Source organism: Choloepus didactylus, chromosome 24 (genome assembly GCF_015220235.1).
Source record: "Choloepus didactylus isolate mChoDid1 chromosome 24, mChoDid1.pri, whole genome shotgun sequence".
NCBI classification, from domain to species: Eukaryota; Metazoa; Chordata; class Mammalia; order Pilosa; family Megalonychidae; genus Choloepus; species Choloepus didactylus.
The window spans coordinates 15,770,953-15,787,708 of NC_051330.1; the positions used below are offsets into that span (position 1 = coordinate 15,770,953).

The 16,756-nt window shown below is 39.7% G+C and overlaps 1 protein-coding gene across 4 annotated transcripts in view; it reads left to right on the forward strand.

Moving 5' to 3' along the window:
* The window catches only part of PRKN (parkin RBR E3 ubiquitin protein ligase), a 1,621,201-nt gene that overhangs the window by 1,474,822 nt on the left and 129,623 nt on the right, over positions 1 to 16,756 (forward strand). For 2 of the 4 annotated variants that reach the window (XM_037817596.1, XM_037817594.1), the window contains exon 12: positions 421 to 1,865. The exons of the other annotated variants lie outside the window; for them this stretch is intronic. In XM_037817596.1, coding sequence (XP_037673524.1) covers positions 421 to 533 — 113 coding nt within the window. In that variant the 3' untranslated portion in view covers positions 534 to 1,865. Of the gene's footprint in view, positions 1 to 420; positions 1,866 to 16,756 lie in introns of those variants that run through there. 4 annotated transcript variants of the gene reach the window in all.

The following is a 16,756-nucleotide window of genomic DNA, read 5'->3' on the forward strand; positions in this document are numbered from 1 at the left end:
TGCCCCAACTCAGGTTTTATAATTTTACCAAGACAAGCATCACTAAAGAAATGACAAAAATGAGTCATAAGAAAAATATGCATTTAAAATATTAAGGTGAAATAATGAGGAATTGACTTCATGCCCATGCACCCCAGAGCGTTTGTTTTTAATCCCATTTCAGGAGAAGTGAATACACCGAAGTGAATTGGTACTCAGTGCAAGTTGCATGCTTCAGTTTCATTCCTTCCTGAATGAATGTCATAACTTTAGAACTTCATCCTGTGCTTTCTGACTCTTCCTCAGTCCAGATTCTTCATGCCCTTGTATTGCTTGTGATTATTCACTTAGAAATTAATTTCTAGAATAGCGAATGAGTGTCTTCACGTTGTTTGCTGCAAACCCCAAAGCCTCCATCCTTTGTCTCCCTCCCCCTCACAGGAGGATGCATGCACATGAAGTGCCCCCGGCCCCAGTGCAAGTTTGAGTGGTGCTGGAACTGCGGCTTGGAGTGGAACCGCACGTGCATGGGCGACCACTGGTTCGACGTGTAGCTACAGGCGGCTGAGCCCCCCGCGCCTCCAGCGCATTCGACGTGTAGCTCCAAGCCGCTGAAACAACGGCCAGTTTTGCCAGCAGTCCTCGTTTGAAAAATACCAATTGTCCAACCATTATTCGCTATTTTTCCTTTCTACACACACCACACACACACACACACACACGCGCACACACACACACACACACACACACACACACATTTCAAATTCTTTCCAAAATCACAAAAATAAAATTACAGAATCAGCTCCTGGAATTCCTTTTATTATGTCCACGAAAAACAATCAAGCCCAATAGTGAGAACGGTAAGAAGTATTTCCAGATTTCAACAACACACAAATACCGCAGCACAAGTTAAAGTGCCATCGGCGTGTTTTTGCATGGATTGTCATTCTTGAGTAAACTCAAGTCAGGCTGGGAGAATTCATGGAGAGAGATATTTCTCAGGGTTAATTTCCTGCATTTTATCTGCAGTAAATATTGTGAATAAGTCCATAGTGATGTGGGAAATAGGTTTTGGGGGTGTATTGTCAGTGGTTCTCTGTAAGATTGTCTGCGATAGATTCTCAAAAATACATGCATAGCTTTAAAAGCAAAGCTCTTCACTTAAATTTTAGAGAACATCCATCCTCAAAGAACTATAGGCAATAGTCAAAAACATTTGCTTGTCTCCAATAATTTTATTATAAATTGCATTGATGCAATATCAACTGGGCACACATAGCCTGTCACCAAAGTGAGAAATTACAGAAGTTCATTTCAATGCTTAATGCTTAAACTACAGGAAAGAAATCAAAACTTGATGAACCTTTCACATCATTTAATTTTCTATAACTTCAGAGAGAAATTATTTTTCTGAAAACATTACTGGATATGTAGTTTGATTTTAAATATTCATTTGCAGATTGGAGAATGCACTAATCCATCTGGCTACACTGTGAATTTAATGGCTAAGGTGTCTATAAAGGAGATATTGATAAAAATCATTTCATAATATTCTGCACATTAACAAATGTGTAGATTGTTATATCAGAATCTTTAAAGCAGCAGCATTTCTAAGAATATAAAAATTAAAATGTGCCTGACTCCCTCTATCGGAAGGGTTTCCCTCAATCAGCAAGTCCCAGGGGGCTCTGTACATCCATCTGGGTTCTTCCAAAAGAGGCCTTCTCTCTAACACAGCAAACTCACACTACAACATTTCCTCATGACAATGTGATTTGGACTTGAGTATTGTTGATTACATTTTTTCCTTCCATTTTTTATTGAGATATATTCACATACCCTACAATCATCCAAAGTGTACAATCAGTTGTTCACAGTACCATCATATATTTGTACACAATCAATTTCTGAGCATTTTCATTACTCCAAAAAAAAAATAAAAATAGGTATAAAAATTAAAGTAAAAAAGAACACCCAAAACATCCCATTCCCCATTTTTCTACTCATCTGTCCATACACTGGATAAAGGGAGTGTGAGCCACAAGGTTTTCACAATCACAAGGTCACACTGTGTAAGCTACATAGTTATACAATCATCTTCAAGAATCAAGGCTACTGGGTTGAAATTCAACAGTTTCAGGTATTTCCTTCTAGCTAAAAACTACAAAGGGGCATCTATATAATGTGTAAGAATAACCTCCAGAATGACCTCTCAACTCCATCTGAAATCTCTCAGCCACTGAAACTTGCCCTTTTTGGTCAAGAAGTCTTTCTCATGTTGATTACATTTTAAATGTGTTTTTGTTTATGTTTTTGTTTTGAGGCATTAGCAACACACCAAAAAGATGCAACCCTCATTTTCTATGGCAGATGAAAAAGTATAGCCATTGTCTTTTGTCCTAGTCGAATTGTCTTTCTTCTCAGGAAGACCACTAACATAACAGATGGCTTAATGAGTTTCACTAACACCTGAAAGCCCTCTAGATTTTAGAGATTCTGGAACTTATGACATCTGTAGCAGGGCTTCTATTATTAAATATGGCACCAGATGTCTTTGCTTGGGGGAAGAGAAGGGATGACCTCAGAAAATGTCCCAGAGTCACATCCCAAGGACATCTGTCTCTCTTTCCCCAACTGCCTCCATCACTTGGTTTCTTCCAACCATCCAGAGCCCACCTTTCCTGCTCCGGATTAGCTGGGTGTTGTGGCCACTCCTTCAGTATTACAGCCTCATTTGACTTCACTCTGTCAGAAAAACCAACTATCCCAACATGACCCAAACCCATGTCAGGAAGCTAAGGATCATACAGCAATAACTTAGAGATCAATATCTGTGTACAGTGAGAAAAAGAAAAGTCACCAGGTGTGAACCCCTGCACCCCCACCTATGTACCTCAACCCAGGCATCCCAAAGGCAAGTCCTGAATCCAATGAAGGCCTAACTCTCAGTTACTGACAATCCCAGTTAACAGCAGCCCCCAACATTGGCCTTATATGATAGATCAGATGGGTCCCTGCTGTCATGGGAGTACAAAGAATTTTTTAATCAGCCATAGCTTCCTAAAATGACATTTAATTATTGCCTCCTTCCAAATTTGTGCAGTCTGTTGGGTTTGCAATGCATGAACAAGTTTTGTTCCCATGTGTTTCAGGACACTGCAGAAGCCCCTAGAGCACTTTAACTTCCCAGTAGGGTTTCTTTTCTTTTCTTGATGGTGGTTTATTTTTTTTTTTTCCTCTAGAACAGAACAGGGATTCTTAAAATAAGTTAAAGAAAAAAAGCAGCTACTATAAATGAACATGAATCACCAACAATACCTTTTGAGCATGACCGGTGTAGCAAAATATAAATATATCAAAAGTATAGAAATAGGGATCTTTATTTGTCTCTGAAATGTTTAAAGAAATATCTGACAGGTATATCTAAGGTAGTACTCAAATTGTCAATAAAAGCATCAAAAGAGCTTTCAAATCTATCTTTGTAGATAATTTTCAATACTCGTTGAAGGTGTGGGAAGGAAGCACGGCTGCGTCACTCCATGAGCCTCTCTCACAGCCCGAGAGGCCTGCTGGGGATGAAATGACCATTTCTGTCTACTCAGGGCTCTAGGTTAACCCTGGTTAGTTTTTCCTTTTTAAAAATAGGGTAGTTTCTTAAATGCTACTAAGATTTGAAAGGGCTCTAAGAAGTGAACCCTCATTCAAAAATCTAGCAGTTACTTTCTTGCTTTACTAGCAAACTTTTCTAATATATGTTTACAAAGAAAGTGTTGGTTGGGGGCAGACTAGTTGTTAAGAATTTCCTGTTTCTAAAGTTATTTTGGAGAAGTTTAGTGACTTTGCATGGCTCTCATCATGGACGCCTTGAGGCTGCATTTTTCTTAAACTGTTTCAGCTGAGGTGCATTGTTTATTTCATGTCTGAATGGTCAAGGATGGAACATTCTCAGGTAGCTCATCCGCATATATTAAGTAAGCATCATACACTGAAGGCCCTTTGGTGTCAGACCACATAGGGAATGCAACAAGGAAATACAAAGGCTATAAGAATGATGGCCTGATGTTTATAGAGCAGGGAGGCCACAGAGCAAGTGGGTGAGTGTGGGAAATCTGATGCCTCATTGGAAGCCCGACTCCGCCATGTGTATGCACATGGGGGATTTTCATAGCATTGACCAACTTGGGTTGTTGGGAAGGTTAAATGAATTAATTCAAGCAGGGCTCTTAGGACCATGCCTGCCACATGGGAAGCACTTAATAAAGGGTAGCTCTCATTAATAAATGGGCAAGTCAGGGGAGATAATAAAACAAACTAATAAAGAAAAACAAATGAAAACTAATAACAAATGCCAGAAATGTGCATTTGCATATAAGCTCTTAGCTTTACTGATTTCACAGGTGGAGGCAGGTGACTGATTCACATTAGATTTAAGTGTGTAGGATTATTTTCCAGATGGTCCTAGAAGTTTAACAGTAAAGGAAGTTGGTAAGCTGTGTTTGACAGGCCTGAAGGGACAAGAATTCAACTATACATGCAGATCATGGCCACGGTATAAGTGAAAGAGTTGATATTGTAAATGGACTTGAATAAGCCTAAGTGTGACATACAGATGTGTTAAGAAAGAGCAGAATATGTGGGAAAACTGAGTGTCATTGGTTTGGGTAGTGTATGTGTCCCACCACCTTTTATCCTTATTAGACCATTTATGACAGCATGTAGAATACTGCTTTTCAGTGTTTTAAAGAAAATACTCTTTCAAAATAATATTGAAGGGGGAAAAAGTAATATTGGGCCTGTTTTCAGGTAACCCACTATGAATACACTGAACACAAATATTTAAGACTTGCTAGTGCAGTCTGAATAACCACACCAAAGCAACAGGGAGATCTGGTTGACCTCACAGATGACGTCAGTGGCTCAATGGGGCCACCATGTTCCCTGAGCCAGTCCTCAGCTGAGTAGGCACAGAGACTGTTTTGTCACTGTTTCTGGAAGTGGCAGGGCCCCAGAAGACTACTACTACTACTCCACCTCATAAGAGAATGAGCTATAAAAGCCAGGCTGTCCATTTACAATTTGTATTTACAAGGAGGAACACATGCTTTTCCATCTGCCCCGAATGATTTCTTTACATACCTCAACTCTCCCCTTTGACAGACCAAACTCTACTCTAACTTGAGGTCTTCAGCCCAATTAAAGTCTTCTTTTACCTCCTGGTCTGCATCGGGGCCCTTCCTGTAGGTTCCCAGAGCTGTACCACTTCCCAAATCATAGCATTTAATATGCATTACTTTAATCATTTAATTGAACTGAGAGATAAGGAGAACAAATCAAATTCACCACTGTAGCCACAGTACCTACCACCATGCCTGGCACACACCAGGCTCCATAACTAAGTGATTGCACTTTTGAATTCTGTAAATTACAAATCTACATGAAAAATCAAACTATAATTAGAGGGTTACTTGTTGAGCCTAGACTCAGAGCTCAGGGACTTAGCTGGATGATGCTATTGACTCTCACCTGGCCAGATGTATCAGTTTCCATGACAAAGATAAGACTGACACAGGCGGAAAGTCCATCCTCAGAGCAGGGTAACCTTGACCTTGGAGAGTCCCTAAGACACGTGGTCAAAGAGCTCTGCCCTTGAGCTCCCGTTAAAGCTACCGTGCCCTTCCCCACCCCCAGGTCACCTCAACTCTACACCGGATGGTCCTGGAAGCTCCCAGATGCACATGCACAGGCCAACTCTGATAAGTTTCCTTTCCACAGATAGTTAATTTCACCCACAATTCTTGGGTTCTTCCCAATTTCTAACTCAAAGAGTGACTTTGATGGCATTTTTGATGCATACTATTTAGCATTAAATCCATACTTAGTATCTTTTTTCCTGTAAAGTATTTCTTTATGGTTTTTATTTTATTATTTCAAAAGCACTAGGTTCATTACAGAAAGCAAATAAAGGCCAAAACAAACAAACAAACAAAGCCACAATCCAGAAATAATTTTTTTTGCATCTTACTTATTTCTATTTAAAAGCATATGATGAGTGATTGTAGCACAGCATTGTGAATGTAATGAATACCACAGAATTGTATACTTAAAACTGTTAAAGTGGAAAATTTTGTGATTTAATATATAGAAAACATATATGTATGACCACAATAATTTTTGTAGGAGGCATATGATCATAATCTTCCCATGTCAATAGATTTCTAAAATGAAAACTTTTCAGGACTTCATCTTGATCTGCTGTGATGTTATGCTATATTTTAATTAATTTAATAAGCATTTCTTTTAAAATTCCAGATCTAATTCAAGATTTCAATGTAATTATTAAATAGTTTAGATATGAAAACTGTTTTGCACCATAACAAAATTTTCAAAATATTATGTTAATTGAAAATAAAATTATAAAAATTGTGTTCACTATGTTTACAATTATGTATAAAAATAATAAATTCTTAGAATTAATGATTGAGGGCATACATTAATATGCAGTTTGCTATGGTGATAAAATTGCATGTGAATTTTTACTCATCTCTACTTTCCACTTTTTGGCAGTGTGAGAGTATCACTTTGTAATGAAATATATATATATATATATATATTAATTTCCCACGACAGTTTAAGCTACAAACTTTGCATGCAGCCAAGTAGCAAAGATTTTCCAATCAAAAATTCTGTTCTTAACCTGAACTTTACTAAAATGATAAATAAAATCTAGTGAAAACATTCTAGCACTCCTTTCAATGGAATGTTGCCAAATGAATTTGGAAAAGTTGGGATGGGAGAGAACAAGTTGTATTCAGTCTCTGGGAAGATGGAATTCTGCTTCCAGCCCAAACATGAATGTGACCTGTCAGAAGTTCTCACGAGTTCCCATCCAGTCTGTAGTAGCATGGCAGTCTCCATTTGCCAGTGCTGCTATGACAAATATCACACAGTGGGCTGACTTCAACAACAAGCATTTATTGCCTTACGGTTTCAAGGTGAGAAGTCCAAAAGGAAGCTGTCAACAAAGCCATGCTTTCTCCCAAGGTCAGTGGCAGTGTTGGCAGCCTCCATCACACGGCGCTCTCTCTCCTCTCTGGCTTCTTCTGACTCCCCACTGGGTCCAAATTTCTTTTCTACATAAGCATCTAGTCATATAGATTAAGACCCACCCTGATTCAGTTTGGCTGCACCTTAACTAATAATAACATCTTCAAAAGATCTTATTACAAATGGGTTTATACCCACAGGAATGCAGATTAAGACTTGAACATGTCTTCCATGAGGGATATGATTCAATTTCCAGTAAAGACCAACTTTTCAGTTTTGTCCAGGACTATGAGGGCATTTGAAACATGGGACTTTCAGCTTTAAAACCAGGACAGCCTCAAGCAAACCATACAAGTTAGGGACTCCACCCACAGCCCTAAGCTGCAACATTCAACAATGATCCCTTCCTGTAAGTGCAGTGTGTGTTTGCTACTGTTGGCTATGGGACAGGCTCCTACCATTCTTCTGCAGCCTGCCTCTATTAAATTCCCAGGATCCTTCTTCAAGCCAAACTAATTGACAGGTTGGCATCCCCGATATTAAGATGCTTCCCAAAGGAGTTTATCCCAATAAGAATGGATCAACTGTAATCACAACAAGCACTTGATACTCAAAAATGATCCATTGTGTGATATCTGAGAATCCCTAAATTCTAAAATACTTCTTTCCTTTAGTAATGGCCTTTATTTTCAATGTCATTTCCCTAAAGACACACAGATGTCATGCCTTCACAAGAATTCTGCACATAATACTATTTCAGCAATAACCTCCTAGTTCTCTAAGTTTTGGCATGTTCTTTCCCCACAAATTGGCTGCTCTCCCACTTCCTGCAGGTCTTAACTCAATTGTCACATCTTTCCAGTCACCCTGTCTTTCTCTCTCTCCCCCATCCTTTCTTGAATTTCCTCCTTCACGGTCACCAGTTCTAAATGTAGTATACCTTTTCGCTACTTATCAGGTGCCTGTCTGCCCCACTAGAAGTTAACTCTGTGAGGACAGTTCGTTTCTGTATTTGTTGACTTAGTTAATGATTAGAGAACAAGAAGACCCAACTAGGGATTGATTAGGCTCAATCACAAGCTAAGGAGCTCACTCCCACACACCACACTCACTGCTCTCCCATCTCAAATCTCTACCTCCTGTTAAATCACCTGAACCTTTGGAATTGTACAAGTACAGTTAAACCCTTGAATTTTAGAGCCACAGATGCCAAGTGTGCCCTCATAAATGATTATTTTAGAAAGCTGTCATTGCTTCTCTTAATTTAGGTGTTATTCAAAAGTCACTAATTGTTATTTTCATTGTCTTGCATTTTATACTTAATGTTGTGTGCCAGTTTGAATGTATTATGTCCCTCCAAATGCCATTATCTTTGATGTATTCTTATGTGGGCAGACCTATCAGTGTTAATTAGATTGTAATTCTTTGAGTTGTTTCCATGGAGATGCACCCCACCCAACTGTGGGTGAGAACTCTGATGAGATATTTCCATGGAGGCATGGCCCCACCCTTTCAGGGTGGGCCTAGATCAGTGGAGCCATATGAATGAGTTGACAAACAGAAGGAACTCAGTGCAGCTGTGAATGACATTTTGAAGAGTAGCTACAGCCAAGAGGGACAGTTTGAAAAATGCACGGGAGCTGCAGATGAGAGACATTTTGAAGACAGCTGTTGGAAGCAGACTCTTGCTCCGGAAAAGCTAAGAGAGGACAAATGCCCCAAGAGCAACTGAGAGTGACATTTTGAAAGAGGAGCTGTAGCCTAGAGAGGAACATCCTGGGAGAAAGTCATTTTGAAACAAGAACTTTGGAGCAGATACCAGCCACATGACTTCCCAGCTAACAGAGGTTTTCCAGACACCATTAGCCATCCTTCAGTGAAGGTACCCAATTGCAGATGTGTTACCTTGGACACTTATGGCCTTAAGACTGTAACCGTGTAACCAAATAAACCCCCTTTTATAAAAGCCAATCCATTTCTGGTGTTTGCATTCCGGCAGCATTAGCAAACTAGAACATGTTGTAAGTGAAGTTTTTCCATCACTAGATTTTTTTCATTCATTTCTTCTTGAAAGCCTATGGTAGGTTGAACTGTATACAAGCCCCTTACCCATCCACCCCCCAAAAAATCCCACCTTATTAATTTACATTCCTGTGGTGTGAGCCCATTTAAAATAGCATCTCTTGAAGCAGAAGAAATTCAAAGATAGAGAAAGAAAGACATGGGGAGGAGCAAGACACTGAAAGTCAATGGAACCTGGAAGAAAAAGGAGAAGACACTGCTATCTGCATTGCCATATGATGGAAAAGCCAAGGACCAGAGGATCACTGACAGCAGGCCTCAGAATGCCACAGTCTAAAGGGATAAAGCGTCACCTTGCTGATGCCTCAATTTTGGTCTTCTCCTAACCTCAAATCCATGGTTTAAAATTCCCATTGTTTAAGCCAACCCATCATACGACATTTGTCTTAGCAGCCAGGACACTAAGACAGAACCCAAACAACTTTACTTACAGTGGGTGTCCTAGTGGATTTAGCAAATACTGAGCCCCCCAGCAGTATTTTATCCTCTGACTGTGCTATCTTCTGAAGTCATTTGAAACAATAAGCCCTAACGTAGCATAATTTAACAATAAGCAAAACAAGAATATAACTATATTTCTATTTCCAATGTCTGTGACCAGGACCCTGCCTGAGCAGCAGGAATAAGGCACAAGATGGGGTTCAGAGGTACATGCAGAGACTGTGGCATCATTTTAATGATGGGTCAGTAGATTTGAACATAGCTCATTTTTACCATTATTCTCCAAACATCCAAAAGGACTTAGAGCTATACCTAGTAGTTGATCATTGTTAGTGATTGATCATCATCAGATCACATGAGAGGACCCCTTACCTTCTCATCCAACCAACTAGGAGAATCCTGGATTCTTGGCAGGTTCATCAAGGTCACCCTGTGAAAGAGTGAGTTCTAGGGTGTTCTAGTTTGTTAATGCTGCTGGAATGCAAAACACCAGGAATGGACTGGCTTTTATAAAAGGGGGTTTATTCAATTACACACTTACAGTCTTAAGGCCATAAAGTGTCCAAGGTAACACATCAACAATTGGGTACCTTCACTGGAGGATGGCCAATGGTGTCTGGAAAACCTCTGTTAGCTGGGAAGGCATGTGGCTGGCATCTGCTCCAAAGTTCTGGGTTCAAAATGGCTTTCTCCCAGGATGTTCCTCTCTAGGCTGAAGTTCCTCATAAATGTCAGTCTCAGTTGCTCTTGGGGCATTTGTCATCTCTTGGCTTCTCCAGAGCAAAAGTCTTCTTTCAACCGCTGTCTTCAAACTGTCTCTCATTTGCAGCTACTCTCTCAGTTTCTGTGCATTCTTCAAAGTATCCCTCTTGGCTGTAGCTCCTTTTCAAAATGTCACTCACAGCTGCACTGAGTTCCTTCTGTTTGTCAGCTCATTTATATGGCTCCAGTGATTTAATTTAGACCCACCCTGAATGGGTGGGGTAAAACCTCCATGGGAATTATCCAATCAGAGTCATTACCCACAGTTGGGTGGGGTGCATCTCCATGGAAACACCCAAAGAATTACAATCTAATGAACACTGATACCTCTGCCAGCACAAGATTACATCAAAGATAATGGAGTTTTGGGGGACATAATAAATTCAAACTGGCATATAAGGGAACAGAGACTGGGTCTAATTATTCTCAGATCTGCTTTCTAGATACAGCAAAATGTTTATTGGAATTGCTTGGTCATGTTTATTTATTTCTTACTCTGGTTGTGACACTGATGAGAAAGAAAAGTAATGTGGAAATTGCAATTATTGAGTTTATCATGACCGTGATCATGATCACAAAACCATTCTGGTATGATAGGTGATTTAGTAATCACATTTTTAAATCAGACAAGCCTAGAGCGTAAATGGATTAATGAAGACTGGAAACCATAGTCCATTCCAGGGAACAGCAAACTTTCTCTGTAAAGGGTCGGATAGTGAATATTTTAGGATTTAAAGGTGTTTTAGTTTCCTAGGCTGCTTAAAGCAGATGCCATGAAATGGGTTGGCTTGAACAATGGGAATTTCTTTGCCTACAATTCGAAGCTTAGAAAAGGTCCAAATCAAGGCATCATCAAGGCGGTGCTTTCTTTCCAAACTGGCTGCCGGCGATCCTGGGTGTCTCCGTCACACGGCAAGGCACATAGCAGTGTCCGCTGCTCTCTCCCTTCTCTTTCAGGTTCCACTGATTTCAGCATCTTGCTTCCTTGCCTTTCTTTCTCTCTCTCTGTATTCAATCCATTTATGAAGGACTCCAGTAAGAGAAGTAAGACCTATCCTGAGTGAGGTAGAGCAGAAGCTCCTATTCACAATGGGTCCATATCCACAAGAGTGGATTAAATTTAAGAACATGTCTTTCTGGGGTTCGCACAGCTTCAGATCACCACAGAAAGCCATATGGTCTCTGTTGCAAGTACTCAACTCTGCCTTGGTGGAGCTAATGCAGTCATAGACACGGATGAATGGACGTGGCTGTGTCCCACTCAAACTAGAACAAACACAGGCAGTGGGCTAACATTGACCCATTCGCCCTAGCTCACCAATCCGTATTACAGTAACTGAAAAACCTCTTACATATTCAAATATGGAAGTCAAGTTAAAGAGGAAATACTAATTTCTGTTTGAAATTCTATTACCTAGATATCAAATTCTTACTGAGCACTGAATGTTAAAGAATGGGGGAACTAAAACAAAGACATGATTTCTCTGCCCAAAATGCTCACAAATGAGCAGATAAGAAAAATACATCTTTACAAAACAGTTTGATTGGGGCACTAATAGAAGCTGTACTGAGGCAAGATTTGGTGTGGGGAAGACTCAGGGGACGCTTCACAGAGGCAAGTTGCAAAAGAATGAATGAGAGATTGTCAAGTGCTCATTGTCAGGGGAAGGTCACCTCGTTCTCAGGGTCACCTGAGGGCACAGCCAGCTTCACACAGTTTGGTCTTGGATTGAGAGAAATGAAGGGAGATGAGGCAGGAGAAGCAGATGTGAAGCAGACCTGAAAGAGGTTTGCAAGCACTGCTAGAAAGTTTCAACTCTATCTTGTGCATATAAACAACAAGACCTAATATAAAAATAAAAGACAAAACTACTAGAAAGTGGAGCCTAGAGGTCTCACCATTCCAAATGGCATGATGTATAATTAAAACAACAACAAAATGAACAAAAGCATCAACTTTTCAATGCTTAGAATAAAATTTCAGTAAGGTGGCAAGATAAATTTATAAAAGTTAATAACATTCCTCTATGTCAAAAATAATCCTTCTGAAAAGGTTTTGATATTGGATGGTGGTGACGGTAACACATTGTGAATGTCATTAACAACACTGAACTGTATATTTGATTGTGGTTAAAAAGGGAAATTTTAAGTTGTATATGTTACCTGAATAAGATTTTTAAAAACCATAGAACTGGCTCTTTCTTTGTGCAGTTCTCTTTCCATGGCTGCCACAGCCATGAGATCATCAGCTCCTGAACTTTATGCATGACTATGTGCTCTCTTCTTATGCCCAGATTAACAGTTGATGAAACAGTAGAAAACTCAAATTTTGCAAAGGAAGAATATCTGTGCCCTAGCAAGCACCTTTCTACAGTGGGCTTCGCAATAACTGGCGCTCACAGTCAATCCAGTGCTGGGCTTGCCATCTGCAGGCACCACCGGCCTTCCCTGGTCTATGAGCCCTGCAAATCCGACTGTGTGGGGCACCCGCTGGCCTGACAGAATCCAACACATTGAAAAACCTGGCTCTCATGTGAGTGACTCCTAGGGTTCTGCTGTCTCCCATCCCGCATGTGCGTCCTACGGTCACTGTAGTCTGTGGGGGGGATCGTGAGGACTCAGGGCCTGGGGCCCCACCCTCTCCATTATGAGATCCACGCAGCCACCTGCATGACCAGGCAACAGGTCCCTCTCCCAGGGGGGAAACATTAAAACTTCCCTCCTAATCACTGCTAGCCACCAAATCTTGTGAGACCTTGTTGTAACCAAATCTCCGAGAAACTTCCTTGTCACAAACCTTTATAAGCCTCCCCACTTGACATCCTCTCTCTTTCTCACATGGTTCACCTTCCACAGCCGGCAGCAACTGTGAGAACATCTCCTGTAAGTAAGTCCCAGTTAAACCCACGTCCACTTCTGTGCCTGGTGTGTTCTTTGTCTTAGAGCTAAGCTGTGCTGGAACACTCAGGAAGACAGGTACACAATTATCCTATGATCTAGCATGCCTGCTACTAGGTATATACCCAGGAGAACTGAAAACAGGGACTTGAACAGATACGTGTACACTGATGCTCACAGAGGCATTTATTCACAATTGCTGAAAGATGGAAGCATCCCAAGTGTCCTTCAACTGAGGAATGAATGAACAAAACGTGGTGTATTAAAAAAATGGAATATTATTCAGCTGTAAAAAGGAACAAATCCTCATGCATGTGACAACATAGATGAATCTTGAAGCCATTATGTCGAGTGATATAAGCCAGACACAAAAGGACAAATATTGTATGGTCTCACTGGTATGAAAAAATTATAATAAGCAAACTCAAAAGGTTAAAGTCTAGAATATAGGTAACCAGGAGATAGACTGAGGTTAGAGAATGGGGAATTGATGCTTATTTGTACAGAATTTATATTTAGGTTGATGATAAACACATGGAAATGGATGGTGGTGATGGTAGCACAGTATTGTGAGTTTAATCAACAGCACTGAACTCTAGAGGTTAATGTGGTTAAAAGGAGGAACTTCAGGCTGTATATATTCCTAGAATAAAAATTAAAAGATGAAACAGGACTGTACAACACAGTGAACCTTATTGTAGCCAATGAGATATAGTTAATGGTACAAGCATAAGAATGTTCTTTCATGAATTATGACAAATGTATGACACTAATACAAGGTAATAACAGGATGGTATATGGGATGAATACAGCTAATGTAAATTATAGATGATAGATACCAGTACAATTTTAATCATCTTTCATCAATCATAACAAATATAACTATTTTTTAAAAAATAGTAAATTATTAAAAAATGCTGCCATCAATTGTAACAAATATTGCACATCAATGCAAGGTGGTGGTGATGGGGTATGGGAATCCTGTATTTTATGCCTGATTCTTTTGTAAGCCTACAACTTCTCTGATGAAAAAAAAAATTTTTTTTGAAAAGAAAAAAGTATCACACAAAGAAAAAAGAAAAGAAAAAAAGGTGCTGATCGACTTGCTTGACATTGAGTTGCCACAAACTTTAATTTGTAAAAAGCACAGTATCTGTGAAGTGCAATAAAGTGAAGCACAATAAAAAAAAAAGAGATAAAACTGTACAACACAGTGAACTGTAATGTAAACTATGGACTATAGTTAACAGTATTGTTTCTTCAATCCTAAAAACCAAGGTACCACACTAAAACAAAGTGCTAATAATAGGGGAAATGGTGTGTGTGAAGGGGTATATGGGAACTCGGTACTTTCTGCATGATTTTTCAGAAAACCTACAACTTCTCTAATTAAAAAAAAATCTTTAAAAAAGGAGCTTAGTGTTCTAGGAATGCAAAACACAAGATGGATTGGCTTTTATAAAAAGAGTTTATTTTGTTACACAGTTAACAGTCTTAAGGCCATAAAATGTCCAAGGTAACACATCAACAATTGGGTACCTTCACTGGAGGATGGCCAATGGTGTCTAGAAAACCTCTGTTAGCTGGGAAGGCACGTGGCTGGAGTCTGCTCCAAGTTCTGGTTTCAAAATGGCTTTCTCCCAGGATATTCCTCTCTAGGTCACAGCTTCTCTTCAAAATGTCACTCTCAGTTGCTCTTGGGGTGTTTGTCCTCTCTGAGCTTCTCTGGGGCAAGAGTCTGCTTTCAACATCTGTCTTCAAACTGCCTCTCATCTGCAGCTCCTCTCGCAGCTCCTGTGCATTCTTCTGAGTGTTTCTCTTGGCTATAGCAAGCTCACTTCTTCTGTTTGAGCTTATACAGTGCTCCAGTGAGCTAATTCAGACCCACCTTGAATGAGTGGGTCACACCTCCATGGGAATTATCCAATCAGAGTCATCGCCCACAGTTGGGTGGGTGACATCTCCATGGAAACACTCGAAGAATTACAGTCTAATCAACACTGTTATGTCTGCCCACACAAGATTACATCAAAGTTAATGGTGTTTTGGGGGACATAATACATTCAAACGGACACACTTAGGAATTGCTGGATGATATACAAAATAAATCAGTAAACTAAATAAGCAGCACAGAAAAAAAAGTGGACAAAATCCTAATGAGAAATTTCTTCATTGAACATTTTCACAGATGAAAAAAGTCAGCATCAGTAATTGTTACAATTAATGGGAAACATTCTGGGTATAAAATGGGAAGAAATAGAGAGTTTTAATAATAATCAGGGCAATGTTACTAGGTGGCTTTGAGAAGGATCAAAAAGTGTCTCCAACAAAATAATAATCCTTTTGAGAATGTGATGAAACTTATCTTATCCCCAGTGCAAAAAAATATAGTGTGCTTAGTGAATATCTTAACTGAAATATGCAGAATCTTCATGTATGAAACTGTAAAAAAATTACTTAGAGACATACATGTAAACTTAAATACTTGGAAAGATATGCTGTGTTCTAACTTAAAAGGCTGAATGTAATCACATTGACATTTCTTGTGAAATTAATTTCTGTTTTTAAGAAAACTCCAGTCAAACACAATGGAACCAATTAGGAAAATTTTGCAATGCATTTGGCAAGAAATGATGAGAAGTTGAATGAAGGCTGTAACAGTAGGGACAGACATGAGGACACAATTACAAGAAATCATATGAGGAAGTAAAATCATGTGACTTGGGAATGACTTTCCAGTAGAATTAGAAAGAGAGACGATGAGTTGGGGCACCTTGCAGCTTTCTGGCTTGGGTGCTTGGTGGATGGTATCACTTCCTATTATTGCCTGAGAGATGGGCTATAAGAAAGAGGAGAATGGGGATATTTGAGGAAAGGTAAGTGAATTTAGTATTGGATAGGTTGAATTTGAGAGGCCTGTAGAATACCAAAGTTGAAACGTCTCGTTAGATCTGTGAGTCTAAAGCTCATAAGGATGCATGGGCTAGAGGTGAACATTTGGGAGTCATCAGCATAAAGGTGGTCATGAAGTCAGGAAATGGATGAAATTGCCCAGATAGGGGTAAGATGAAAAGAGAAGACAGCTAGGAGAGACCTCTGAGAAACAGCATGGTGTGGGAGGCAAGCAGAGGCAGAAGAAATGGTGGAGGAATGTGAGAAGGAGTGCCTAGAAGGATTTGGAAGACTAGGTGAGAATACTGTTAAAGAAACCAAGGGAGAAGAGGGCACTGTCAAAGTTCCAAATTTTTGCTGGCCCTTTATACTCAGCAATGAGGCAATTATTCAAAAATTTTGTCAGAGAAGTTCTAATGACTTGGTAGGAGAGAACTTAACTTCAGTGGGTTGAAGAGTTAATGGGAATCATCAAAGGGACAGATAATAGTGAGTGTTGTAGAGGGTGTGGAGAGATTAGAACCCTCATATGCTGCTGATGGAAATGTAAAATGGTGCAGCTGCTTTGGAGAGTTGCCATATTATCTGCAATCCCACTCCTAGGTATATACCCATAAAAATTGAACTCAAACAGATACTTGTACACCAATGTTCATAG